The 26,709-nt window shown below is 43.6% G+C and overlaps 1 protein-coding gene and 1 pseudogene across 3 annotated transcripts in view; one reads left to right on the forward strand and one right to left on the reverse strand.

Moving 5' to 3' along the window:
- ralgps1 (Ral GEF with PH domain and SH3 binding motif 1) overlaps positions 1–26,709 on the reverse strand; it is a 758,811-nt gene that overhangs the window by 12,652 nt on the left and 719,450 nt on the right. For all 3 annotated transcript variants that reach the window (XM_041193970.1, XM_041193968.1, XM_041193969.1), the window contains 2 exons: positions 12,424–12,529; positions 9,924–10,016 (listed from right to left, as the gene is read on the reverse strand). In XM_041193970.1, the coding sequence (XP_041049904.1) occupies positions 9,924–10,016; positions 12,424–12,529 (199 nt within the window). The remainder of the gene's footprint in view (positions 1–9,923; positions 10,017–12,423; positions 12,530–26,709) is intronic.
- LOC121280967 lies at positions 2,509–3,091 on the forward strand (annotated as a pseudogene).

The raw sequence follows: 26,709 nt of genomic DNA on the forward strand, positions 1-26,709 counted from the left end.
CGTACATTGTTAAGGACAGAGGAGAGATGGCAGAATGGTTCTCCCTTTCTCCACTTCTTAAGTGACCACAGGTGGGTTTGTTTTAAAGAAGTGTTTTAACCCCGACAGTGCTGTGGCTTACAAGAACAGACACAAGGCAGGTTTCCTTGTAAGTTTTTTAAAAAAAAATAAATGTTTATTTCTCAACATTGTATTTGCAATGGCACCCACTCACACAGACATGCACACACACAAGAAAAGTTGATTACATGCACTCAGATTTTTAAAAAGTCCAAACATTCACTGTATCAGTCTTTCGAGATGGATGCTTAAAATGTTGTAGGCCCGATAGATAATCCCATTTTGGTTCCCTGCAGAAATGGAGATTGTATGTTTCTGGCAATTAATTTGTAATGGCTTACTACTTGCAACAGGAGGTATCTGGCTTTGCTCAATTGAGCCCCTGTGGTGAAGATCTGGCTTGGTTCTTCAAATTGGTAGGTAAAAGGCAAGCCCCACTTCTCTGCCTGTTAGTGGATTCTAGGCAGGGCCCTTTCTTTGCTGGACTGGATCTCTTTCCACTGAATTCCTTTGTCTCCCAGACTGATTGATGATGGACTCTCAAAAATGTGCGTTAATAAATGTTCATTATCACAACCTGGTTCTGTCAGGTGACCATAGGATCTGTTTTTTCATTGTCCACACAAATAGTGCCTGATGACTTGAGCATTGACGGATAATAGGGTTTGAATTTTAGCCATTTGCATATCCTTCTGAAAGAATGGGTTCTCCTCACACCCTTGTGAGGAATTCCATTCTGTAGTCAAGAAGTCTGTCATAATGCACTCGTTTCTGCAGATAGTTGGACAATAGCAGCCATTAAATCCACAGGAAAGATCTGTTGCATTTTAATGTATTTGCAATGGAACGTCTCAAAAGATCATTTGCATTTTAATGTTGACTAGACAAGCAGGCTAACTTCCAGCCTTGTGCAGTTTCATTGGCAGGCAAGAAGGGAGGTCACCTGACCTCTCGACTCCATCTTGTTCCAACGTAGATTGTCCATTATCCATTTTATTTTCAAAAGCAAAGTGTCCATTTTCCATAAATCCACTGGTATAACTGGGTGGGCATGGCAACATTGTAAATGCAGCCTGTAATGGCATGTGTAGTGAGGCACCTCATGTACTGTCTTGAAAGAAACTGATCTGCATTGTACTCGACCTAGTGTCAAAGTTAAACTGTTACGTGATGTACTTTTAGAAGTTTTATGGATAAAATATATCAGAAAATAAAATGGCTAAGGCTCTAAAGCAGTCATTGTGAAGATGAGGTTGACCCTTACGCCAATCTTATGTCCGCTTATCCTGAATTGCTCCTGTGCAAGGGTAGTGATCTCATGCCCATACAGTCTAACACTTCTGCTGTGGGAAAATGCATGATAACACTTTTGAGGTGCAGTATTTGTTTATACACAATTTACAACAAAGAAACAGGCTTCACACAAGCCTCCTCCCACTTCATCTCGCCCTATCTACATACCATTCTCTTCCTTTCTACCTCGTGTACTTATTTAGCTTCCCCTTAAATACATATATGGTTATTCACCTCAGCTACTCTACATCCTTAAAAAATCCTCAAGTAAAGAAGTTTCTCCTTAACTCCCTGTTGCATTTATTAGTGACTATCTCATGTTTATGAACCCCAGTTTTGGACATTCCCATAAATGGAAACACCGTCACATCCACACCATTTAACCCTGACATCATTTTATCAACCTCCAGCAGGTCATCTCTCAACCTTCCCTTACCTAGTGTAAAGAGCCCCAGCCTCATGCAGAATATGTCAGTACATAGCAACAGCTCTGAATTAAAACGACAGCAATAGGTGCTGGGCGAGATCCATCTCAGTAGCTGCCTTTTGCAACCTCATGCCTTCCAATGAGCATAGACACTGGTAAATTCTGCCGCTAACTGGCTGCAAAGAGGGAAATAGAGGCAAAGAACTGAAGAGCATCTAAAAGTGGAAAATAGATCAGATGAGAGCTATTTGCTTGTCACAGCAGCGGATGTGATAGAATAACTTATCACTTGTAACGATATTTGTTCTGGGTGCAATTTAACACCTCAGTTACAATAATAACCTGCATTTATATAGCACCTTTAACGTCATCAAATGCTATCAAACATAATTAGCCAGCGAGCCACCTAAGGAGATATTAGGGCAGTTCACCAAAAGCTTGGTCAAAGAGGTAGGTTTTAAGGAGTGTTTTCAAAGAGGAGAGAGAGGTAGAGAGACGGAGAGATTTAGGGAGGGAATTACAGAGCCCAGTAGCTCATAGCACGGCCACACATGTTGGAGCGGTTACAAACAGCTTGCACCTGACAACCTTGCACCCAGGATTTTGCTAATATTGATTATCTTGAGTTCACTGACCCTTACGCTGTATAAGAATAATTCTTAACTGGTACTTTGGGCTGCTTAGCAAATAAGAGGGCTTGTACACTTGCACACTAAGCTGCTGTGGGGTTGGCAGGTGAAAGGAAGGAAAATTCCATGCGTGTGCTCCGTATTGGGAAGTTATGTCCGAATATCTGTCACGGTGAAAGTGGACACAGACTCACCAGAGCTGCTAATATGCTGGAGCAACTCACTGGCCAGACCCCAGTTTTTTTTTTCTAAAGCTCGCTACACTGTGCGATCATTTGGGATTCGAAGAAATGAGAAGATTGCTGTTCAATGCACGATCTGTGGAGCCCAACGCCGAGGAGATTTTAAAGAAGCGTCTAAAGGTTGGGGAACATGAACAGAGGAAAAGCGACTTCTGTAACACCTGGGAACTTTGGCTTCGGGATTCGGGGGCACATTGACCTGGCCGTCAAATATGATTGTAGTGTTGGGATTTATGGTCTGGATTCCGATGTGGTGATGGGGTTGGCCTGGTTTCAGCATTCCTGATAAAAAGGTGAAAATTGGGTTGAAACACAAGATTTCCAAGGAGGAATCAATGAGGTGGTATCCCTCCTGCCTGGAAAGTAATTTGAAGAGCACACGAAACATGCAAATAAAAGCTATTTGCAACAGTGTGAGAAAAACCACACAGCTGGGTTAGATAACTACACATCGTCCCAGAAGATGGAGCTGTTCAACTTTCCAAAGTCAGGTGGCTACAATCTCACTGATCTTCGTAAAAATGCCAAGTACTTCAAGAACCACAATAGCTCTGAGTTGTTGCCACTGCTAACTTTGTACTGCGTCTGTGATGACCTCTGGCTTTAAGCTTATAGTTGCTGTTGTAGACAAAGATCCAAATAACGGTTCAAGTCACATTCCGTTCCATTCATAATAGAGGAAGCTTACTGAATAAAGCCCAGAGATTAATTTAACTTAAACTGAAACATTCACAAATGCAAAGCCATTAAGGGCTTAAGTAGACCATCAAATACCAGATCAAATATTTCAAAAACATTAAACCTAAGTTTCGGAGTAAACTATTGTTTGCAAAAAATATTGCCATGTCTCTGGCTACCCCACTTTTCTCAGTAATCCACAGAAACCACATTTTTCATCACTTGGCTGTCTAAAGTTACTTTTTTTTTTAACTGGAAGAGGAACAATGCAGTCAAATCAGATGCTGTGAGAAAGGCACGGAGGAAAGCTCCCTTCACTCTGCCTCAATATGCTGCAGTCCCAAATCCCTTCTTCACTGGCCAGTTCTCCCACGTCATCCGTCTTGTAGCCCCTCGTGTCAATCTGCCAGGTACATTTTGTGGAGTGGGTCTGGGCCCACAAGGAACCGACTGGCATGAGACTGCTCAAACTCATTGGGCGGAATCGTCCCAGATTTGCACTTGGTGCGGTAGCGGGAGGGTTTTACCCGCCAGCCGCGATGACAGGTTTTCACGTGCGTTCCCGGGAAACACGCCGTTTCCATGGCGGGTGGGCTTTCACTCGCCCGCCACGCCATCACCTCGCCGCTTCGTCACGCCGGCCGCCATATTTCAAGTCCGGCCGCGCGGACACATCTCAGTGCTCCCAGCCCACGACTGCTGCGGGGAAGATGTCCATGAAAGGCAAGAAGACTGCAGCCCCCAGGTTTAATGGTGTGTCACTGCAATGCTATTTGGATGCTGTGGAGGCCGCCGTGATGTTCTTTACCCCCGCTCTGGGCACAGGATGGGCAGTGGCATCACCAATCTAGCATGGCAGGCGGTGGCAGTGGTGGTCAGTGCCAATGCTGCACAGAAGAGGTTGGCCAATCCAGTGCAGATAGAGGATGAATGATCTCACCGTGCAGTCAGGGTATGGCAACCATTTCATCACTCTAAACTCACACAATTAAGCCTATCACACGTTCATTGGCAACTCACTCACTGTCAGCTCAAGGGACATCACCACCCATTCTCACACACACACCCTCACATGTCCATCTGGTCTCATCTCCTCTGGAGACACTCTCCTCCGCCCTCACCGTCTTGAGGCCACTTGCACAGATCAGCTTGTGGCCCCACACACACCCTGGGATACCCTCCTTCCCCAGTACAGCCCTCATCCTGCAGCCTCTTCCCTTGCCTGAAGCCACTTCTCCCCCTTCGCCAAGTAGGCCGTAGCCCTGCAGCCATTGAAAAGCCACCCCACATATGGCTGATCTGGTAGGTGGAGACCTGCCCATGAGCCCCCCCTAAAAGTGATGCGGTGCTGTCTGTGAAGCCTGGCGCTGATGACTGTGAGTGCTGACTGAAGCAAGGTAGGCAAACAGACCTTGAAGTCCTGAGCGGAGTGCAGCTCACCAGGTGCACGTTGCTTAGGTGCTGCTGTGAAACATGTCGGCGTGTTTTCCTGTCGACATAGACAATCCAGTTGGGGGGTGGTGGTGGGGGGTTGGAATGATGAGTCCGGCGGGCTGGTCTAATAAGTATATGCTGACGTATTACGATGAGGTTCCGGATGTCCAACGGCGGGAAACGCGGCCGCTGTCAGCCGGCTGAGCGGATGATCACAAACTGGTTTCACACCAATCACGCCATACTGCCCGCTCACGCCACTGATCACACCCAACGCTGGTGGGCACAGAGAGTCCCAGCCAATGTGTCAACCAGCACAATAGATTCTCATCTCAGTAGCCTTGGCTGGACACTTACTCGAGAAGTAAAAGACCAGCGTGTAACTCTCTCCGCTCCTCACAACCTCGATAACAGTGGGTAAGACAGGGTAAGGTAATATACACGTCCAAGAGATATCAATCATTTTCCAAGCATTATCGTTCAGATCATACAAGAGGGCCTTAAAGGGTTCCTTTAGAGACTATAACCATGCTGATTGTTATTTATCCTCTCTTCCTGTCAGTATCAATAATAATACACTAAAACCAGCAAGAAATGATGTATTCAACTTGGTCTATCATGTGTGTGAAACATTGCTAAATTATTTCACATTCTTTGTTTTATTAAGGCACAACCTAAAGAGTATAAAACAAGTTCAGAACCATGTTTCTGTGAGTTTTTGTGGTTGTTCTTCAATATCAAACTCTGCAGAAGGAGCACAAACCTTCCTCGAAGGGACTCACACATCAAGGTGGAGTGTCTCTTCTGTGCAGCAAAGCATCAGAAGTCTGCAAGTAAGGGAGGTTCTAGCACTGGGCAACCAAACTTGATTCTAAATGGCTCCACCCAAAATAAACAAAGTTCCAAGGAAGGAAGGGGATCACTTTTGGAACTTTGTATCTGCCGATTTTACTGGGGCCAGGATAGAGAGACTGGCTCAAAACTGGGGAGGTGGGGGTGTGATACCCGAGTTTACTTAGGAGGGAGATGGATAGACTCAGAGGGATAGGGACGTATAGACAAGCTCAGAGAGAGGGACGTATAGACTAGCTCAGAGAGAGGGACGTATAGACTAGCTCAGAGATAGGGACGTATAGATTAGCTCAGAGGGAGAGGGACGTATAGACTAGCTCAGAGGGAGAGGGACGTATAGACAAGCTCAGAGAGAGAGGGTCGTATAGACTAGCTCAGAGGGAGAGGGACGTATAGACTAGCTCAGAGAGGGATGTATAGACCAGCTCAGAGGGAGAGGGACGTATAGACTAGCTCAGAGGGAGAGAGATGTATAGACTAGCTCAGAGGGAGAGGGACATAGACTAGTTCAGAGGGAGAGGGACGTATAGACTAGCATAGAAGGAGAGGGACCTTTAGACTAGCTCAGAGGGAGAGAGATGTATAGACTAGCTCAGAGGGAGAGACATATAGACTGGCTCAGAAGGAGAGGGACTTTTAGACTAGCTCAGAAGGAGAGGGACGTATAGACTAGCTCAGAGGGAGAGAGACGTATAGACAAGCTCAGAGGGAGAGGGACGTATAGACTAGCTCAGAGGGAGAGTGACGTATAAACTAGCTCAGAGGGAGAGGGACGTATAAACTAGCTCAGAGGGAGAGGGACGTATAGACTAGCTCAGAGAGGGACGTATAGACCAGCTCAGAGGGAGAGGGACATATAGACTAGCTCAGAGGGAGAGGGACATATAGACTAGCTCAGAGGGAGAGAGATGTATAGACTAGCTCAGAGGGAGAGGGACGTATAGACTAGCTCAGAGGGAGAGATGTATAGACTAGCTCAGAGGGAGAGGGACGTATAGACTAGCTCAGAGAGAGATGTATAGACTAGCTCAGAGGGAGAGAGACGTATAGACTAGCTCAGAGAGAGATGTATAGACTAGCTCAGAGTGAGACATATAGACTAGCTCAGAGGGAGAGAGGCATATGGACTTGCTCAGAGGGAGAGAGACGTATAGACTAGCTCAGAGGGAGAGAGATGTATAGACTAGCTCAGAGTGGCGTATAGACTAGCTCAGAGAGAGACGTATAGACTAGCTCAGAGGGAGAGAGACATATAGACTTGCTCAGAGGGAGAGAGGCACATAGACTAACTCAGAGGGAGAGGGACATATAGACTAGCTCAGAGGGATAGAGACATATAGACTAGCTCAGAGGGATAGAGACATATAGACTAGCTCAGAGTGAGAGAGAGACGTATAGGCTAGCTCAGGGGGAGAGAGACACATAGACTAGCTCAGAGAGAGATGTATAGACTAGCAGAGGGAGGAAGACATACAGACTAGTTCAGAGGGAGAGAGGCGTATAGACTTGCTCAGAGAGAGAGACATATAGACTAGCTCAGGGGGAGAGACACATATAGACTAGCTCAGAGGTAGAGAGACATATAGACTAGCTCAGAGAGAGGCGTGTGGACTAGCTCAGAGGGAGAGAGACGTATAGACTAGTTCAGAGAGAGAGACAATATAGACCAGCTCAGAGAGAGGCGTAATAGACTAGCTCAGAGGGAGAGAGATGTATAGACTAGCTCAGAGAGAGAGGGACGTATAGACTAGCTCAGAGAGAAAGGGACGTATAGACTAGCTCTAAGAGAGAGGGACGTATAGACTATCTCAGAGGGAGAGAGACGTATAGACTAGCTCAGAGAGAGATGTATAGACTAGCTCAGAGTGAGACATATAGACTAGCTCAGAGGGAGAGAGGCATATGGACTTGCTCAGAGGGAGAGAGACGTATAGACTAGCTCAGAGGGAGAGAGATGTATAGACTAGCTCAGAGTGGCGTATAGACTAGCTCAGAGAGAGACGTATAGACTAGCTCAGAGGGAGAGAGACATATAGACTTGCTCAGAGGGAGAGAGGCACATAGACTAGCTCAGAGGGAGAGGGACATATAGACTAGCTCCGAAGGAGAGGGACATTTAGACTAGCTTAGAGGGATAGAGACATATAGACTAGCTCAGAGGGATAGAGACATATAGACTAGCTCAGAGTGAGAGAGAGACGTATAGGCTAGCTCAGGGGGAGAGAGACACATAGACTAGCTCAGAGAGAGATGTATAGACTAGCAGAGGGAGGAAGACATACAGACTAGTTCAGAGGGAGAGAGGCGTATAGACCTGCTCAGAGAGAGAGACATATAGACTAGCTCAGGGGGAGAGACACATATAGACTAGCTCAGAGGGAGAGAGACATATAGACTAGCTCAGAGAGAGGCGTGTGGACTAGCTCAGAGGGAGAGAGACGTATAGACTAGTTCAGAGAGAGAGACAATATAGACCAGCTCAGAGAGAGGCGTAATAGACTAGCTCAGAGGGAGAGAGATGTATAGACTAGCTCAGAGAGAGAGGGACGTATAGACTAGCTCAGAGAGAAAGGGACGTATAGACTAGCTCTAAGAGAGAGGGACGTATAGACTATCTCAGAGGGAGAGAGACGTATAGACTAGCTCAGAGGGAGAGGGACGTATAGACTAGCTCAGAGGGAGAGAGACATATAGACTAGCTCAGAGAGAGACGTATAGACTAGCTCAGAGGGAGAGGAACATATAGACTAGCTCAGAGGGAGAGGGACGTATAGACTAGCTCAGAGAGAGAGACATATAGACTAGCTCAGAGGGAGAGGGACATATAGACTAGCTCAGAGGGAGAGAGACGTATAGACTAGCTCAGAGAGAGAGACATATAGAGTAGCTCAGAGGGAGAGGGACATATAGACTAGCTCAGATGGAGAGAGACATATAGACTAGCTCAGAGAGAGAGACATATAGACTAGCTCAGAGGGAGAGGGACATATAGACTAGCTCGGAGTTGTGGGGCAGCAGCTCCTCTCTTTTTAAATGCATCTTACAACACCTTGAGAAAAGCCTTTACTCTGGATGCTTTCACAGAGTATATGGAGAACCAGGAGATGGCTCTCTTCTACCTTACTTACTGCATGAACAGTGCTCAACCAAGCACCTCCATGATGGGAAAATGTGACCAATCTGTGCTCCCCTCAACGAGGGGAACAAAAAGCTGGAAACTCAGCAGGTCAGGAAGCAGGAGAGGAACCAAGTTAATTTTACAGACAAGTTAACTTTATAAGTGTGGACCTTTCACCAAAATGCATTTCCAGCATTTTCTGTTTCCACTTTAACTGCAAAGAAGGTGCCTAAACTCCAAACCAAAGTGCCCCAATTCATCCAGGGCACCTGCGACTTGAAAGATGTCTTGTAGTCCAACAGAGAGGTCGGCTGTAGGGAGGATTCATCTAATTACCTTTCCTCTGGCCTAAGGGTTGTTGCCAATTTAGTCCCAAGGAACATCAGCTTTATACAGTGTGGATTTCTACAGCAGGATTGAGGCTGCCCAAACTTAGTCCCCTTAGAATGTTTACAGCTGGCTGAGAGAAAGCAAGAGAAAGAGGAGATTTTATCCCATCAGTGAGCTTTGAATTATAATCGAGAAATCAAATGATTGATTATTGAATAGATTTGTATGTTCCAAATATGTATTTACTTTCAAGTGCTGTAAAGGGTATTTTAAACAGCATTTTTCAGATAAAACAGTCAAAGGGATTTGGAACTTCAAAGCAAAACTCATTAGTGATGGAAGAGAATATACAATGGATGCACTGCAGAAACTCACCAAGGCTCCTGAGACAGCAGCTTCCAAACCCACGACCACTACCATCTAGAAGGACAAGGGCAGCAGATAGATGGGAACACCATCACCTGGAAACTCCCTCCAAGCCACTCACCATCCTGACTTGGAAATATATCCCCATTCCTTCACTGTCGCTGGGTCAAAATCCTGGAACTCCCTCCCTAACAGCATTGTGGGTGCACCTAAAGCACATGGACTACTGCGGTTCAAGAAGGCAGCTCACCACCATCACCTTCTCAAGGTCTACTAGGGATAGTAGATAATAAATGCCAGCCCAGCTAGTGAAGCCCACATCCCATGAATGAATAAAAAAAAAATACATATATAAAGTAGCACTATAAGAAGAATCTGGGTGCTTTTAAGAGATTTTTTAAAATCCATAATCGATATCCAAGGAAATCCATTTCACATTCTCAAAATAGAGTGTTTCTAATACTCTCATTAACTTGATGGTGGCGATTACTTACATGCTTCCTCTCAGAAGCTCTGAGTGACTTTGCAGAGAAATACAGCAGAAGTGATCCAGAAAGTATGAGCCAGTAGCGAGTCCAGGATGACATCTGAAGGGAAGCAGAAGGTCAAGTAACTTTCCAACGTTAAAACCAAACTAAGCCGCATTCCTAAACGAACAGTCACCACGACCTCTGAGTGCCCGGCTATTCAGGCTGTAAGTCACGGATTTCCCCATTTTACACCCAGAATGTTCTGCAGAATGCACATCCTTTTTGAAGCTATGCTGCAGGCAAAGAAAGCCTTTCTCTTTCTTGGCGTATTCAGCCTTATAGTATTTCACACATTTTGGCAAAGCCCTGCACCTGATGTTTTCTTCCCATGTGGTTTCTGGAGCAGTTGGTATTGTAGCATGTGTATGATTCCTGGGCAGTTTATTGGTTATAATGAGTTAAAAAATCAATGCAAACGATGAGGTCTAGGTTGTTGCCATTCTGCACTGGTGCTATGCAAAGATGTCAACCTTTAAGTGTTGAAACCTGAGAGGCAGGCTCTCCAAAATGTGCTTGGGGTCAAAGCCCCAACATAGGGAGAGGCGGGTCACGTGGGTGCAGCTTCTATGGGTGGGGACCCATAGGTGGATGAGGTCTGGTCTGGGCCTGGGGATGAGGAATTGGTGGACTCTAGGGACTGAGGCCTCCAATGGGGTCCAGGAAGTGAAGCATTGGTGGGTCTGTACGCAGTGTATCTGGCTGGCTGTGGGAGGCAAGGAGGAGGTGATTTAGACGTGTGGGGGAGGGTGGTGGGGGGGAAGTCTGCCAAAATTATTCAAACGACACCATGCTGTTAAGATCGATTGGGCCTCCATGTCTGTTACTGGGCTCCCCCGCACTCTCCCTGCACCTCAACTGAACAGATGGCACGTTGTGAGGGCAGTTAATCGTCTGAAGGTTAATGTAACAGTCCATTCAGTCAATGGCATCGCTTCATAATCCATTTCTTTTATCATAATTAGGTGTATCCTGGCCCAACTGGCCATTGGCTCCATAGGCCCTGATACAGTGAATTCAAAATCCCTCCACAACCTCTCCACGTTTTACCTCTGAAACTTCCTGCAAACCTGCATTTTAAAGAATTCAATCCCAGGACAAGGATGCCGTTGTCCAGGACAACATTTATTGCCCCTGAACGTCCTGAATGAACCCATTTCTTCATACTTTCAGTGCTTTTTAATCGAGCTGCTGGTCTCATAAAACAAAGTGATAAATTTGCCAAGGTGAAATGAATTCAAGTATCCTTGTATTAAAATACATGATGATGTGCAGCTGTTGTGTTAAGAACTTGCCAAAGGGGAGAAAGGTGTACTCTGCAGCTCCTGGCATCGTGTTCATTTAGCAAAAAAGCACGACACTATATCTGAAGCAGCGGCTTTCAATACTTGTGATCAAGCCGTGAGGAAATATTGTACGTTTATTAGTTTTCTACCTCTGAATGGATATGTTTCTTTTAGGGCAAATAAGCAGACTTTTTATTAGCTCGTCTGGATTACTCTAAATCAGCCCACTTTGGACTGGTTACAATTTTACCATCTGGGTTGATCTATTTATCTCCTATGGGCAAGAACGTATGGTACAACAGCAGGGCTCCTCTAAATACCCACAGCGATTCAAGCTGCACAGCATTAGTCAAACAATATTGTGTTGCCTATTTATGGAAAACTCTTGGATAAAGGCACAGTGTCATCAAAGACTGGGGATTGACTGCAAATCTGAGATGAAAAGAGAAGTAATTTGATAGGTTGTGAATATTAAACAAATCAAATGTAAAAACATCCATTTTATGCAGTGCTTTTGTCAGGTGTATCCTGGCCAACTGGCCAGTGGCTCCACAGGCCCCTGATACAATGAATTCAAAATCCCCCCTACAGCCTCTCCACGCTTTATCTCTGAAACTTCCTGCAACCCTACATTTTAAAGAATTAAAACTCATGGCATGGACGTCGCTTTCCAGGCCAACATTTATTACCCCTGAATGTCCCGTGTTTGATAAAACTGAATGGTTCTGCTGTGGTCCTCCTGGTCCCCTGACAAACCCATTAACGTTCAAAGCAGAGGGATTCTTGGTCGATCCACCTGTTCCCTTCTGCAACAACTGAATAATGGGCAGGCGACTGGCTACAGAAAGACGAGGGGGCAATCGAATGCAAATCGTTAAACAAAAACAACATCTGACTCCCTCTTAAGGCACAGTTTGTTGTATCCATTACTAACTTATGCCTTTTGTTTCATTGTGGTGTTTCTAAAAAAATTGTTTTCATTTTTTTATTCCTAGAATTTAAACGCAGAAGGAAAATCCTGTGACTGTGAGACTGATGGGAATTCCAGCCTTGGTGCTCATTTGGTTCAAAGACTTGATACACAGCCTCAGGATGATTGGCCACAAATCACTGCCAACTCAAACAGCTGAACATTTGGATGACCTGAAGAAAAAAATCCTGTTGATATAAGTTCCACTTACCGCTGGCTTCTTGCCTTCCTTCAGTAAAGTTTTCCGTCTCAATGGTCCTTCTATGGTGATGGCTCCGGCTGCACCACTTAGGGGGCAACTGCATGCGTCAGTTGGACTGATAAGGAAAGGAAATAAGTCAGGCCTACAATCTCTCGAAAATCAGCACTTTATTCTGTAGATTTCTATCGAAAACTGTTCTTTGTAGGTAGTCATCAGCACTATCTTAAAGATTTTAAGCGTAAGTTGTCATATTTTTGCAATGATATAGGCACCAATTACTCCTAAGGGGTTAGGTAAACACGTTGCAGGTTCATTTATTGAGACCAGGCATTGAGAACATTTATACAAAGGTAGAAAGCTTGGAGGCCTCAGCAGCAGAGCTGTGTGCGCTGGGATCTGCTCACAGTGAAACTGAGACGGGATCGCATGACACACTTCCCTTCTAGTGATGGTATGCTGATATCCCTTAAAGGCATATTACAACATAAGTTAACTTTTTAAGTGTATTAAATCTTAAAGTACAATATAGAACTTAACATGTGCCAGCAAAAACTTCAAAGTCATTTAAGTAAAAAAAAAATCTGTTGCTGTTTTTTGATTTTAGGAACTGCCTGCTGTTGAATAGGATCACAACTGGCCTGTAGTCATGTATGCTTTTTCAAAAAAAGAAAAATAGGTGCTGTACATTCTAGAACAGTGACTGAACCAAGGGCTAAGCATGAGGCTATCCTGTGCATCTGTATATTTTGTTGATAACTCAACTCCAGCACAATTCAACCAGTAAACTGCAGTTTACAGTTTACACTTGTTGGGAGGAGCCTAACTAGAGGGCATCAATACAAGATAGTCACCAAGAGACCCAATAGGGAATTCAGAAGAAACTTCTCTGTCCAGAGGGTGGTGAGAATGTGGAACTCACTACCACAGGGAGTGGTCGAAGTGAATAGTATAGATGCATTTACGGGGAGGCTGGACAAGTATATGAGGAAGAGAGAAATAGAGAGTAATGATGATAGATTTAGATGAGGAAAGATGGGCGGAGACTCGAGTGGAACATAAATACTGGCATGGACTGATTTAGGTTGAATGGTCTGTTTCTGTGCCATATATCCTACGTGAGCATAGTAGGGTCATTTGAGACCTCAGGGGGTGATCTCTCTGCCTTTTTGTGAGTGGTCCCAGGATCAGGGTTATGAGTCATGGCAAACAGTGGAACCAGTGACTTTTCAGTGGCAATGGCAGAAGAGCTCAAGCCTTGAGGGACAATGGCTGCTTACAGGTGAAGGATTCTTTGGAAGAGGACTCGTCTTTCTTTTAAGCATACATGAGGAAGGCGAAGGGAACGCAGCTCACGTATTCTTTTCTCTAGTGATATTGCTCATAACTCATCAAAGTTGAAAATGGAAGGCTCTTATGAACAACGGAAGAGCAAAGTGCTGGACCACAAGACGCGGAAAAATGAGCAGGGACCTGTTGTTGGGAAGATCCTATGTAATCCTATTCTCTAAGCTCATCGAGAGGTTCAACATAATGTGTACTATGAGGAGATGGTGTTGCCGACTGAATAATGAAAGAGGGGATGATTTCGGTGGGGTTATAAAAGGCTCTGTAGGATGCTGATGATGCACAATGAATGAAACACTGAAGGTTCTGTTTCGTACGATTAAAGCTACATATCCAAAAGGCCACATATCCAAAAAGTGCTTTTAAAGTTTTAGTTAAAAGTTATGGCCTGATATTTCATACTGCATTACAGTGAGAGGCCTTGTAGTAGGCTTAAGTTTCCTAATGGCTGTTCCTCAATTGGAAGCATGAAGTTTTCTTTTGTTTTCACATGTTTGATGGTCAACATAATTGGAGATTTACTGAACTGCTTCGTTATGTTTGGAAATAATTGATTCCATTCTGAGTGCCAAAAGTATTGCCCTTTCAACAAGATAGGTTGATATTATAAACAATTGTCACCCAACAATATTTATTCTATTGAGTTTTGACATGACAGAATATCCAAACAAGGGTAAAAAACAGATTCAACTGCCAGATTTTCCACAACTCATTAATTGCCTGTGTATTTTGGAAAGTTACATTATTTCATCCAGCCTGTATTTCACTGCCGTTTGAACATTTCCACTAACCCACTGGCACACTGATTGTAGTGTAAAGGGTTTATGCTAAAAAAGGGTTAATGCAGAAACTGACCTTTACTAACATATAAATACTGTGGCTACAAGAGCAGGTCAGAGGCTGGGAATTCTGCGGCGAGTAACTCACTCATTCAACTCCCCAAAGACTACTCACCATCTACAAGGCACAAGTCAGGAGTGTGATGGAATACTCCCCACTCACCTGGATGAGTGCAGCTCCAACAACACTCAAGAAGCCCAACATCATCTAGGACAAAGCAGCCTACTTGATTGACACCCATTCCACAAATATTCACTCCCTTCACCACTGAAGCACATTGTGTTCCATCTACAAGATGCACTGCAGGAATTCATCAAGCCTCCTTAGGCAGCACCTTCCAAACCCATGACCACTACCATCTAGAAGGACAAGGGCAGTAGACACATGGGAACCCCCACAACCTGGAAGTTCCCCTCCAAGTCACTCACCATCCTTACTTGGAAATATATCGCTGTTCCTTCACTGTCACTGGGTCAAAACCCTGGAACTCCCTCCTTAACAGCACTGTGGGTGTACCTACAACACATGGACTGCAGCGATTCTATAAGGCAGCTCACCACCACCTTCTCAAGGGCAGTTAAGGATGGGCAATAAATGTTAAGCCCACATCCCCTGAATGAATAAAAAAATGTATATAGACAGTGTACATCATCAGTGATGTAAGATCACATGACAATGGATTATGCTGAGAGGTAGTTCTATATGAAGCCTCGTGCTAAACCTTGTACTGTACATAGCTAGTAGAATATTCAATAAAAGGTAAAGTTTACCAACAGCCTTGCCTCCAGCAGTCTCTATCAATCCTGACCAAGGTCAACCTCATCTAAGATCCAAAACGATGATAACAGATGGCGACAGTGGTAAAGGCGACAGAAAAAGCACCAAGTAAAGAACCCAGTGACTGGAAAAAGCAGCAAGAGAAACTGTGGGTCAAAGGCAGCATGGGAAAAGCACTGTCAAAACTCAAAGAAAGGCTAGAGTGAAGAAAAGCCGGAGAGAAAACCTTACCTTTGCCAGAGAGCTTCGACCACGTGGAAGGCCTGGATCAAGTTGAGAACTGGTGTTGTAGGTTTACCAGATACAGAACCATTACGGGACTAGCAGAGAGGACTAGCAACGGATAGGTCAGTACCCTTCTCTACACCATAGGCGGTAGTGCAAACAATGTAATAGTCAGACAGGACATAAACGAAGAGACGGCAACATACAAAGAGTTTATAAAAGCCTTTGATACATATTTCAGCCTAAGAAGGAACACCATCATTGAAAGGGTGAAGTTCAATAGGCATACTCAAAGACCAGGGGAGGTTTTAGGTTCCTTCATTAACAATTTATATTGGCTAGCTGAGAATTGTGTATATGGGGCCCTGAAAGATGGATTAATTCAGGATCGCATTATTAGAGGAAACTTTATCAGATTTCCTGCATTTGAGGAAAGATTTAACACAATCGAAGGCTATGCAGTTGACATGGCAGACAGAAGCGGGGGAGCAAAATCGTACACTTATTTGAGTTGGCAAGGAGTCTTTGTGGAGAAAAGCAACTGACACAGTGCACTTTGTAGGATAGGGAAGTAGCAGTGCAGCTACTCAGAAACAGGGAAAAGGTGAAGAGGGCACAGGAGACACCATTACTCAGTGTTCTCGTTTGTCAGGATAAGGTTGCACTGGTGTGAAGAGTGCCCCGCCAAAAATGTGGAGTGCCATTCCTGTAAGAGGAGAGGGCATTTTAAATCTGTAAGCCACAGGAAAATGCCCCTATACAGAAAGTCAAGGAGAAACCAATTAGCATTCAAGAAATTGAAGATGAGATAGACAATGAAGTGCCATTCTTGGGAGAAATTCCATGATCTAATGGGAGCTGTTGGAGCCCAGACATTATGGTCAACGGACATAAAACAAACTTCAAATTAGACTCTGGACCAGGAGTTTCAGTTCTTTCAGTGGCTAAAGCAAGAAACCTTCCAGCCATTGACCATACAACTCCAAGGTCCTGGAGGCATTCAAATAACAGATATGGTGTTCACCGGTCTGATTCAGGCATCAGTATAGCTAAATATCACCATAAAAGGTTGGTGTTTTCCAATCAGATAATGATGCACCAGTGGCCAACCTGACTATTAAGATGCATGTTTTGGTTATCTCTTTATTTTTTGTTTGCAGTTAGCAGCAAAGCTGCCCTGGGCACATCTGTTGTTTCTTTTCTTGCCCCCATCACCGTTCTTTTTGGCCTTGGAAGGCTAACTCTTCTGTCATTCAATCTCTCATGTCTTACACCCTATCACAGACCTTCCCTTTTGTCCTTAGCTCACCCCTTGTTCAAAAAACTTATTACATCTCTAACTCTTCCCAGTTCTGATGAAAGGTCACAGAACTGAAACGTTAACTCAGTTTTTCTCTCTCTCTCTCTATATATATACAGATGCTGCCAGACTTGCTGAACATTTCCAGCATTTTGTGTTTTTATTTCTGAGTACTAAGATAATCTGTGCTGGAACCATTTCCCAAACTCTGTGGTCAAGCCTGTACAGGGGCTGAACAGAACAAAATGGCTGCAGCCCCTTTCCACACAATATTGGACAATATCAAATGATGTGCTCACAAAATGGAGCATAAGCTCGATACATTTCCTTCACACATTAACGTGCTAACATTCGTCATGTTGGCAATCTCATCTTTAGTCTGTTACTGGAAAACATGACGGCAATCAACAGACCGAGTTTGCCAAAGGAAACAGCAAAATAACAGTATGAAAAACAAGTGTGGCTACAACATGAAATTCCCTGTGACAAGGCTGAGGAACCTTTACCTCTGATCCAGATCAGCTGGAAAAGGTTTATGGGAAATATTGTACTATTGATCTGTTTCAAAGCATATGTACTTGATTGCGCCTTTTCCCGTTTCTTGGACACAATATTTGTGTTTGGCCTGTTGGGTTCCTTGATTAACAAAATTGGCTTTGATTCCAATTGGATTAGAAAGTTTCCTTGATGCTATAGTCGATCACTTAGCTTGTGACCTAACCACTTACACTGGGTTCAGATTCTACTTAACCTCCATTATTCTACAGGGAACCATTCTGTTCAATTTATGTAGCACGTTAAAAACAGAGGGCCTCTAAAAGAATTGGAGGGGGGAATGGAGAGGAATGAAGGGGAGGCTTCACTTTGGTTTCACTTTCCTGGAATTTATCAAAGCAACAAAGTTGAGTGGTTGTAAAAAAAAAAAGCAGGAAACACCCTTTCTTCTTTAAAGAGAGTCAAAATGTACTCCCCTCGGATATGACCCCACACCCATACTTGTTGCCTCAGTCAAGAGATGGGATTATAAAACCAGCTGAGCTCTGAAAACACCATGAATAGTGCTTCATGTTGGTCCTACCAAGAAGGGTCATCCCTCGAGACAACTGCTCTGAAACTGTTAAATAAGCTCCATCAGGAATCTGGTCCCTTGCTATATACTTGGTATTGCAAGCATAGAAACAGGCCATTCTGCCCAACAGATTCATGCCAGTGTTTATGCTTCACACAAGCTCCCTCCCAACTGTCTTCATCCCATCAACATATACTTCTAAAAACTCAGCAGGTCTGACAGCATCTGCGGAGAGGGATACAGTTGATGTTTCAAGTCCGTATGACCCTTCATCAGGTACTAGGTGGCCAATCACATAGTTAGCGGTCCGAAGACCCACCCTGAATTACATCATCTGAAAGTAAGTCACTTTTTATTAATTACTTGCATTAACAAAGGAAAAGCCATTACAGTTAACGTATTTATAATTAACATCATGCACCCACCACCCAAATAACTAATCAAGGTAATTGCCAAAACCCCTCAAAACGTCAACTGTATCCCTCTCCGCAGATGCTGTCAGACCTGTGGAGTTTTTCCAGGTATTTTTGTTTTTGTTCCAGATTTCCAATGTCTGCAGTATTTGGCTTTTAACATATACTTCTATTCCTTTCTCCCTCATGCGTTTGTCTCGCTTCCCTTTAAATGCATCTATGCTTTTTCCTCAAATAGTCCTTGTGACAGAGAGTTCCACATTATAACCACTCTCTGGTTAAAGAAGCTTCTCCGGAATTTCCTACTGGATTTATGAGTGACTATCTTATCTTATGCATGGTCCCTTGTCCTGGTCTCCCCCAAGTGGAAACATCTTCTCATTACTTACCCAAAAAAGCCTTTCATAATCTAAAAGACCTCTATTAGATCAGTCCTCTCCTGTTTTATAATAGAAAGAAACCCAGCCTGTTCAATTGTCCCTGATATATGTAATCCCTCAGTTCTGGTATCATGGTGATAAATCTTTTTCTCCCGTGCCTCTATGTTCTTTTCATTATATGGAGACCAGAACTATTCACAGTATTCCAACTGTGGTTTAGCCAAAGTTCTATGCAAGTTTGCAACTCTGTTCTTCTAGCAATGAACCCAAGTGTTTTGCTTGTTTTCTTATGGCCATATTAATCAGCATTGCTACTCTGTTCCTCTACCCCTATTTAGACAACTATTTTCCAAGGAGTATGCAACCTCTGTATTCTTCCTACCAAAATGTACCACCTCACACTTACCTATACTGAAGTTGACTCCAGTGTTCCAATGTGCCCGGAATTGTTAAACTGTCCTAACTCCTGCATGGAAAGCAAACATCAAGCTATGGGACTGACATTATATATATAACTGTTCCTAGCTCTTAACAACAGTCTTAGGAGCTTGTCGCTCCCCATCTCTGTGACCTCCATGAGCCTTGCAACCCTCCAAGAAACTTGCATTCCTCTAACTCTGGCCTCTCGCACACTCCTGGCTCCCTTTAGCCCTGCCATACCTTGTTAGGTTTTAAGCTCTGGATTTCTATCCTTGCATCTCTCTGCCTCATCCTCCTCCTTTAAGACACTCCTTAAAGCCGACCTCTTTGATCAACCTCTTAGCCTTCCATCCTAAGTTCTTCCCCCTTGGCTCGGTGTCAGGTTTGATTTGATAAATGCTGAGGTGTGTCGGGACATTTTACTACATTAAAGGGGTTATGCAAATGCAAGTTGTTGTTTGTTGAATCAGGACCTCCAGTCTAGTCCTTGAAGAGTTAACAAAGGCCATGCAGTTTATGAACTGAAACAATGCAGCATTTATTCAGTGGCCTAGCTGGGTTGTATATAATTAGTGCTCCCCTGGTACAGAATGAAATATAGGATCAAAATATCCAAAGTAAATGGACACAGATGCATTGGAGAGTTGAAGGTGATACACAGGAAATCGTTTAATACGGAGGTCCTGAATCTCTGAGAGGCACACTTCTGATGTAGCTTAGCTACCAGTTCTTCCGGGAGCGTAGTCAGGTTTTGGCCAGGGCTGCAAATTTCTGTCAGGGCCTATTTGGAACCAAAGTCTATCCACACCACTCGAGACCCGAGGCGCTGGAGAGCGGGCAGCCAGTGGAGAAGGGTCCTATGTTGGTTGGGTGCCCAAGATGTGTGTGAAAATCAACTGACCCCTCCAGAATGTCCAATGGGGTCAGGTATGGTGGTCACTAGGCAACTACTCTGCTGCACACTTACAATGGTGGGACGGGGGGGGTAAGGATTTTTGGGTCCAACATTTTGTCTGCAAGGACTAATCAGCATTTTGTTTGCAGCCCTCCTTCACAAAGCCACCATCACAAAAGGTCACTCATCGTTTCATCTTGCTTTGTTAACAATTTCAAATAAACAATTATGGAACAAGAAATAGTTCCATGGTTGCCACAGTAGCAATAAGGATGCTCGTCAACTTTAGCAGATGTTTGCTTGTCACTTCGCGTCACTTATCTAGTGACAGCGTTAAGCTCAGAGAACGCTCTGAAACGTGAGGTGGTTAGGCCAAGGTTGATAAGCTTTGCTGCTGGGCATCAACACATGACTGTTCAATCAGCCTCAACTCAGTTCCTGAAAGATCGATCAAATTTTCCCCGAATACAGAACTGAATTGAGAATCTCACCAACAAACTACAGGATGGACAGTGAGGGAAAAGGGAAAATAGTCACACAGGTGCCAGGCTGAGTTTGAGGCAGATTTCTTGGGTCAGCGTAGAGGAAGTTCTCATCTAGCTGACTTGGTCCGGTCGATGCTAACACCAAGTGCTTCAATTGGAAATGCTCCATTTCTCAGCATGAACATCCCTTACCATGAGAAAGAGAAGACCTGCATTTATATGGCACCTTTCACAACCTCAGGATGCCCAAAGTGCTTCACAGCCAATGAAGTGTCTTTTGGAGTGCTGTCATGTAACATGGCAACCAACGTGCACAGCAAGCTCCTACATATAGCAATGTGATAATAGACCATAAAACATAGGAGCAGAAATTAGGCCACTCGGCCCATCGAGTCTGCTCCGCCGTTCAATCATGGCTGATAAGTTTCTCAACCCCATTCTCCCGCCTTCTCCCCGTAACCTTTGATCCCCTTACCAATCAAGAACCTATCTATCTTGGTCTTAAATACACTCAATGACCTGGCCTCCACAGCCTTCTGTGGCAATGAATTCCATAGATTCACCACTCTCTGGCTAAAGAAGTTTCTCCTAGATAATAACCTAGATAATTTGGTTTTTAACAATGTTTATTGAGGGATAAATATTGGCCAGGACACCTTGTCTTCAAAATAGTGCTGTGTGGTCATTTATAGTGCAGGTGAGATCTGAGTTTAATGCCTCATCTGAAGGAGAAGCAAAACAATTCTTTAGAAAATTGCTTCCAAATAGTTCACAGGAAAGTAGCTGAAGTTGTGTTCCCAAATGGCACAAGTGGAATATTTTCCATATCCCACAAACTAACGGAAGCATGTGTGCTGTAGACACAACCTCACAGTGGAGTTTCCCACTAACTGTTGGTAACAGTAAACAGTCACTCAACATAACATCAGGCTACATCTTGAATACATTTGCTGCATAATTATTCCCACTGCTAGTATAAATAAACTTTGGTTGTGTTAATTGGCTGGTTTTTGGTCATTTATATCAGAGATTATCATTTCAAGACAGACACAATAAATAAAAGCAGTCTCCTATGCGCACTTTGTTGGAAAATATGCTTTTCTGTGCTGGTGGAGATATGTTTGTGCAAATAGCAGCTCTGGTGTGTAAGCAGAGCTATTAATGAGGCTCAGGGTCACTGCAGCAAAAGTCTTTGGTTGTCTGTTGCACATGGTGAATCCTAGGTCAGGTTGAGCTTCATTTCAGATATTGTTATTCAGTATCATGTTGCCAAGCCACATGGTTACTGCAATCAGGTTATTTGATCACACCCACCAAACACCCCAATGTGTGCACACGACCCGGGACTACTGCATCTAATGTTCAATGCCTTACTCTTGTTACCATGTCCTGAAACCCTCATCCATACCTTTGTTATCTGCAGACTGAACTATTCCAATGTCTACCTGGTCAACCTCCCACCAAGCACCCTTCATAGACTTAAGCTCAACTGTTGCCTGTATCCTAGCTTGCACTAATTCCATTTGCCCCCTAGACAGCGTGCTCATTGATCTATATTTTTCATAGTTCAGCAATACCTCGATCTTAAAATACTCATCCTTATTTTCAAATCCCTCCATAACCTCCTCCCTCTCATCTCCGTAATCTTCTCCAGCCCCACAATCCTCCAAGACTTCTGTGCCCCTCCAATTCTAGCCTCTTGCGCATGCCTGATTGCCATCGCTCCACCATTGGCAGCCGTGTCTTCAGCTGCTTGAGCCCTGAGCCCTGGGATTCCCTCTCTAAACCTCTTCCCCCTACTTTTAAGACGCTACGTAAAACCTGCCTCTTCAACCAAGCTTTGGCTTATCTGTTCTCATGTGGCTCAGAGTCAAATTTTGTTTGATAATGCCCCTGTGAAGCATCCTGGGATATTTTCTAAGATAAAGACACTATATAAATGCTTGTTGCTGTTTTTTTTATTGGTCGGCCAGCTGCTTTTTGTGCACAGGAGCCTCCAAACCAACGGGCAGATATGGAGAGAGTGTACCCTCTCCACACAGGGACAAGCCTCCAAAGTCCCAAAATCCAAGGATTCAGTTGCAATTGGCAAAGCCAGCAAATTCTAACTCTATGCTTGGACAACAGGAATTCAGCCTGCTAGAACAGGGCACTGGTAATAATTTAGCTGCTTGTATAGTGAGAACCACCCTAACCAAATGTTTTGCAAGATTATCTGAAGCAAGTGGGAAAGCTTGGGCCTCAGTGTGAGGTTTACCTTCCCCTGTTCCATTATTGAGCCACACCAGCAGGACAATTATTATCCGCGCCCTGGTATACCGGACATATTGGCTTCCAGCCATGGGGGGCTGTCTTGGTAACAACCTTGCTTTGCCAGGTACATCATCTTCACCCCACAAAGTACCTGCTCCCCTCAGTCCCACGGAGGATACTGGCAGCATGGTCAATAATTATTCTTCCACTATGTGTGGAATCTGGCTTTTGCCCAATTCACTGGGTGTCACAATGTGGAAGATGTGGAAGAGGTAGAAGCCCTCAACTCATTTAAAAGATTCTGGTCTGCACCTCAAGTGCCCTAACCTGCAGGGCTATGGACCAAATGCTGGAAAATGGGGTAAGGCTGGGTGGCTCGTGTTTTGGCTGGCAAAGGCATGATGGGCCAAGTGACCACGTTCTGTGCTGTAAACTTTCGATGATTCTATCTATCCTATTTGAAACTTGTGGTGTAAAATGATCCTGACAAAATCACCTGGAATTTGTCAAACTAATCAAGGCCTCCCTTGAGTTATAGACACTGTAACAATGGCATCAGGAGGTGGGGTAGGCAGGTTGACATCCTAATGAAGTGGTCAGACACAGGGCACATCACTTGGGTGAACTCAATCATTAGGCACAGATAGGACAAATGCCCTTTTAGTGTTGGTCAATTGGTGAATGGACTTTTACCTTGGATGATGACAATTGTAATAAATCCTTCAGCCTGAAATGTGAAATTTTCTGCTTTTTTTTCAACTAATGACTGACCCCTATCCAACATTTCCAGTAACTTCTGTTTGTCTTAACAACACAGGAGCTGAACTCTGCTGCACACATCCAAATCATATTAAACATCTAGTGTATGCATGCACAAAAGGTCACAATTTTCAGTCATGCTTTTATGGTAGTATTTAATATTGAAATTGCCTAAGTAAATATTTGGAACAAAAGACATCCTTGCAGAGGTACTGACAATAATTTTCCAATCCGTCTCAGATACAGGAAATGCTACACCTTTGTTCAAAAATGATGTAAGGATAAACCCAGCAACTATGGACCAGTCAATTTAACCTCGGTGGTGGAAAAACCTTTAGAAATGATTATCCGGGACAAAATCAACAAACGCTTGGACATGTGTGGATTAATTAAGGAAAGCACAAGTTGTGTTTAAATAATTCAATTGAGTTTTTTGGATGAAGTAACAGGGAGGGTAGGTGAGGGTCATGCGATTGATGTGGTGTACATGGACTTCAAAATGCCACTAGATAAAGTGCCACGTAACAGGCTTGTTAACAAAGTTAAAGCCCATGGAATGAAAAGGAGAGTGGCAGCATGGAGATGAAGATGGCTAAGTGACAGGAAGGAGAGAGTCATGGTGAACGGTTGCTTTTTGGATGGGCAGAAGGTTGATAGTGTGGTTCCAGGGGTTGGTACAGAACCACTGCTTTTCCTGATCTATACCAATGACCTAGACCTAGGTATGCATGGCACAATTCCAAAATGTATAAGTGACACTAAACTTGGCAGTCTTGTAAACTGAGGAGGATAGTGATAGACTTCAAGACCACCAGTGGAATGGATGGACACATGGCATATGAAATGTAATGCAGAAAAGTGTGACGTTATACATTTTGGTAGGAAGAATAAGGAGAGGAAATATAAATTAAAGGATACAATTCTGAACGGGGTGCAGGAACAGAGAGACCTGGAAGTATATGTGCATAAATAGTTGAAGGTGGCAGTGCAGGTTGAGATAATGGTTAATAGGGCTTTGTGAATGGAAACAGAGTACAAAAGCAAGGAAGGTAGGGGGAACCTTTATTAAACATTGGTTTGCCTCAACATATAGATATTCAACTAGGGCTTTCATAAGGGAATTGGATAATTATCTGAAGAGAAAAATTTGCAGGGCTACAGGGAAAAGAGAGGGGAATGGGACTAGTGGAGCTGCTCTTGCAGAGAGCTGGAACACAAGATGAGCTGAATGGCTTCCTATTGTGCTGTAGGCATTATCTGATATTTGAGAACAGTTGACTGTAGCAATGTAGTTCTCATGAGTAGGTGAGTCAATGTAGTGCAGAGCTTTTGAAATCTATCTCCTAACCCTTCTCCATCTTGTAGGGAAAAAAATTCCCCTTGTATTGATCAACTAACCATGGATAATTTATTACTGGAGATAATTTTAACACAGGTTTAAGATGCATCTGTTCAGTTGAAAAATAAGAAACATTTTAATTTTGTGCAACAAACCTGTGTACATTGGATACTGGTGGGATATTTATTTCAATGACAATCTCTTGCATCAGTAAGTTAAAATGGTGTAACTTAATTTGTTTTTGCTGGCACTTGTTTTGCAGTCGATGTACAAAGAAATGAAAAGAACCTCATGTTTTGCGTATAAAATGCAAACTGCTTAGTACAATACAGGGCTAGAAGGGTAAATGCTTCAGCTAAGGATTGGGAGCAGGAAGTCACACAGAGCAAATCAGGCTCTGATTGAAACTGATTAGCTGATTTCAGCCAGAGCAACGATACTGGAATGTCCTTAGCACTGGCATGGGCCAGGGAAAACATGTTCCGATTCCTATCCAAAGATCCCCGTTTGTGGACTTGAGGTGGAAATTTGATCAGGCAGGACTATGAGGCTTCTTGCCAATAAATAGCCAGTTGACAGCTACTACATGGGTTTAGACATGGAAGAAAAGGCCCTTTGGATAAGGTACCAGGAAATCTGGTGGAAACATCACCAGAGAGATGCTCAAGAGCCAAGGCACTATTGTGTGCTGATGGGCAGATCTGTAATGGTTGGATCAATCCTTTGCTCTCAATGCCCTTTGCTGCAATCAATGCTTGCTAAGTTAATTATTTCTTTAAAAGAAGAGAGAAACATTTGCAACGATTTTGTACAAGTCTGTTAATTTCCTTGCTTAACCACACTGACTGGAGACCAGAGTCAATTATGAAGCAAAAGCTATTTATCTCCTGTGCGATGATGCTTCAGCCAACAGTACATAGTATATTAGTCCATTATATATGATAAAGGTAAAGGTTACACACTTTGCTTCTTTTCTTGCTTCCCAATAAGCACCAATTGGATGACTAGTTATTATATAACACCATGCCCAGAAAGCCAATCTAATTTCAAGGAATTGTATCATTTTCTCAAATACTTGGGTTTTTAAAAATTTTTTAATATTGAAGATGAATATCCTATCCCAGGGTGTTATATAACAGCAATAATGAATGGCATAAAAAGGCTATGTTCCTCATGTATAATTTATGGATGGAGTGATACAAGAGGGATGGGGCTTTAGCACACTTTCACATTCACTATTGCCATCATCCTAATACAGTAGAATGCTGCACATACAGATGCGTGGTTCACATTATGAAACAACACACAATGAGTTGTCAGAAAGATAGAAGCTAAAGTATTTGTGTCCAATAATATATACTGTATGTGGAGTTTCTGGATGACAAGTTGCATTTTTTTTCTAAAAATTCCATTGACGTCAACCTGCAAGAACTAAATGAACATGTATCATTGACTTGAAATGCACTGCCCAATGGTGGCTGTTGATGCAAAAACTGACCAACATAGGATCATAAGCCCTCAATTAAGTTCCAACAGTATATATTATAAATAATAACAGACATCAGTGGCTGACCTCAAGGTTGCTAAGCAATTAGGCACCACTTAATTTGCTCTTGTAGTTTGTAACATCATTTGGCCCCTTCAAGTTATTGCCTTGGGTTCAGTCTCACATGTCCATTATTGAGCACCTGATCTCTACTTTGGGGTCAGCATTCAGCACTACTCTTAGCAGTAAACCTCAACTCAGTCTACATTGGGTTTGACAAAAAGAGCTGTTCTAAAATGAGCCAAAACCT

Source organism: Carcharodon carcharias, chromosome 8, assembly GCF_017639515.1.
Source record: "Carcharodon carcharias isolate sCarCar2 chromosome 8, sCarCar2.pri, whole genome shotgun sequence".
NCBI classification, from domain to species: Eukaryota; Metazoa; Chordata; class Chondrichthyes; order Lamniformes; family Lamnidae; genus Carcharodon; species Carcharodon carcharias.